Source organism: Cyprinodon variegatus, unplaced genomic scaffold, assembly GCF_000732505.1.
Source record: "Cyprinodon variegatus isolate N-32 unplaced genomic scaffold, C_variegatus-1.0 Scaffold1077, whole genome shotgun sequence".
NCBI classification, from domain to species: Eukaryota; Metazoa; Chordata; class Actinopteri; order Cyprinodontiformes; family Cyprinodontidae; genus Cyprinodon; species Cyprinodon variegatus.
The window spans coordinates 51,753-54,137 of NW_015151530.1; the positions used below are offsets into that span (position 1 = coordinate 51,753).

Genomic DNA, 2,385 nt, shown 5'->3' on the forward strand with positions numbered 1-2,385 from the left:
AATCTACTACTGTAGTAAACCTGCCTGTAATAATAAAGACTTTAGGAAACATCTACTCATATCTTGGTTTATTGTGTGATTTATAATGTTACGTCGCTGGCTCTGCATAATGGGATGAAATGCTGAACTGATGCTACTATAATTTACACTGGCCAGTGGTGTGGCTAGTTGGGTAGCCAGTGGGGTAGCCAGGGCATTGCACAGGGTGGCAAGGCCACCCCCTGGTGGCGCCACTGAGTAATAGCTCTAATGTTGAGCTGTATCAATAAAGATAACATATCGTTTTATCATTATCTCCCTTTTATCTCCTCTTTCTTTCATCTTTTCTCCTTTTCTTTCTGTTTTTCCTTTCCTGTTCTACTTACATTATAATTATAATAAAGCTATTTATATGCATAAATCAAGCGGAAAATCTGTTGGGCTCTTTTTGGCATCAAGACAATTAGTCTTATTGCCACATTGCCAGACAGGACACATGAAAAGTCAAAATGATGTCAATAGAATTAATTAAATTTATTTGTATTTAGTTTTTGTTACAGGAATTTAAAATAAATTAAGTTGTTGCAGTTTTCTTACCAAACAGTTGAAATCAGTGGTAAGAAAAATACAATTTTACATCAGTAATGGCATCAGAAGAGGAGTAAAGCTACTTCCATCTTTTTTTTATGAAATGGGTTTGATTCCACCACCACAGATACTGATAAATGGACCGAACTTGGTATTTCTTATTGTTGTTAAGACCCATAAATGTATATGCAATGTTAGAAGCAATTGTGGCTCAATGGCGTGGTGGTTAGCACCATTGCCTCACAGCAAAAAGGTTCTGGGTTCAAGTACACGGGAAACCACTACCCCGGGCCCCCGAACCCTGCGTGGATTTACTCTGGGTTCTCTGGATTTCTCCCACAGTCCAAACACCTGCATGTTAGGTTGATTGGACATTCCAAATTGCCCTTAGGTGTGAGTGGCTGTCACTCTTTGTGTGTCTCTGTGATGGACTGACTATATATTATATAACCCTACTATCGTTCTTATGGTGTAATTTGACCTTAATTAACTGGCTCTCATTCTAAGTTTTTTATTTTATTTATTTTGTTTTAATATTCTTTACCTTCCAATGTATCTGCATGCTCCCATTTTTCTTTCCTTTTGATGCTGGTACACCTGAATTTCCCCACTGTGGGACGATAAAGGTTATTTCTATTCTATTCTACCCATAAATTAGAATAAAGTGGTTAATCTTTCCACTCCTATTTTTACACAATACATACATCAGACATGTTTAAATCATGGTATAGACCGGGTCACTCTGGCTGTGTCTGAACGTCCGCCCTAATCACTATATAGGGCCAACATCTGTTCGGACACTACATAGGGCCACTATGTAGTGTCAGAACATCTAGTGGATGAAAAAGAAGTGGACTCGAAATTTCCCACAAGGTGCCTGGAAAAGTGGTGACCATCCATGGTCACTAGAGGAGCAGATATATCCCAGATTTCTTCTCCTTGCAAAGCATCATGGGATTTTTTATTGTAGCCGTGACTAATAAAGATGGTGCAGGGAGGAGGAGTTACGTTACCAACTGGGTGTGAGAAGTACTGATCATCTTCGCTTTCGCATCATCGCTTTATATAGTAATGGAGGGATTTAGGGGTTAGGGCGGACGTTCAGACGCAGCCTTAGTTTTGTCTCCACAGAAAAACCCACCATGACTGTTGCAGCGAGACGTTTCCACTATGCGGTTGTCCTGGTCGTAGCACACCATGGCTTGGTAGCGGTATCCTTGGCCACACTCCTTGATGTCTCCTTGGACCCTCATGCCAAGCTGGCTCTCCATGCGGCTGCCCTCAGGCAGAACGCAGTCGGACCAGTTGCCCACCGGCTGAGCGTTGTACTTGTTGCATGGGCAGTACTGGGTCTCGCTCAGAGGAAACAGCTGGTTGTTTTTGCATTGGTCACGCTTTTTACTTTTTCCTGAACAATAACATGAGAGTAATGAATAACAGGAATGATACGTAAAAAAATCTGAGTGGAAACCAGATGTTACCAGATATAAAGAAACACACAGCAAATGTTCCTGTGATTTGATTTTAGATTACTTACAGTAGCAGCCATTCAAAATAGCCTTTCCCAGTCAAACACCAGCCGAATGGAAGCCTACCCCCCTCCAACTCCAAGAAAAAATCCCCTCCAACTTCCAGCCACTGGAGTGACACCCTCTTGCATATTATTTTATGCTGACTCCACCCTTTCACTGAATTACAGGGTCTGACCAGGAGATTACGCTTCTCTTTAGATCTTAAAGGAATAGTACACCCAAAACATGATTAGCCTTCATTTTCTACTCACCCCCATGCTGAACAACACTCTGGAGTACTTTTTTG

General features: G+C 41.3%; 1 protein-coding gene across 1 annotated transcript in view; it reads right to left on the minus strand.

Annotated features, from left to right (window-relative positions):
- LOC107101284 (thrombospondin type-1 domain-containing protein 7A-like) overlaps positions 1-2,385 on the minus strand; it is a 96,491-nt gene that overhangs the window by 44,641 nt on the left and 49,465 nt on the right. Inside the window, exon 9 of the mRNA XM_015400141.1 lies at positions 1,675-1,975. Coding sequence (XP_015255627.1) covers positions 1,675-1,975 — 301 coding nt within the window. The remainder of the gene's footprint in view (positions 1-1,674; positions 1,976-2,385) is intronic.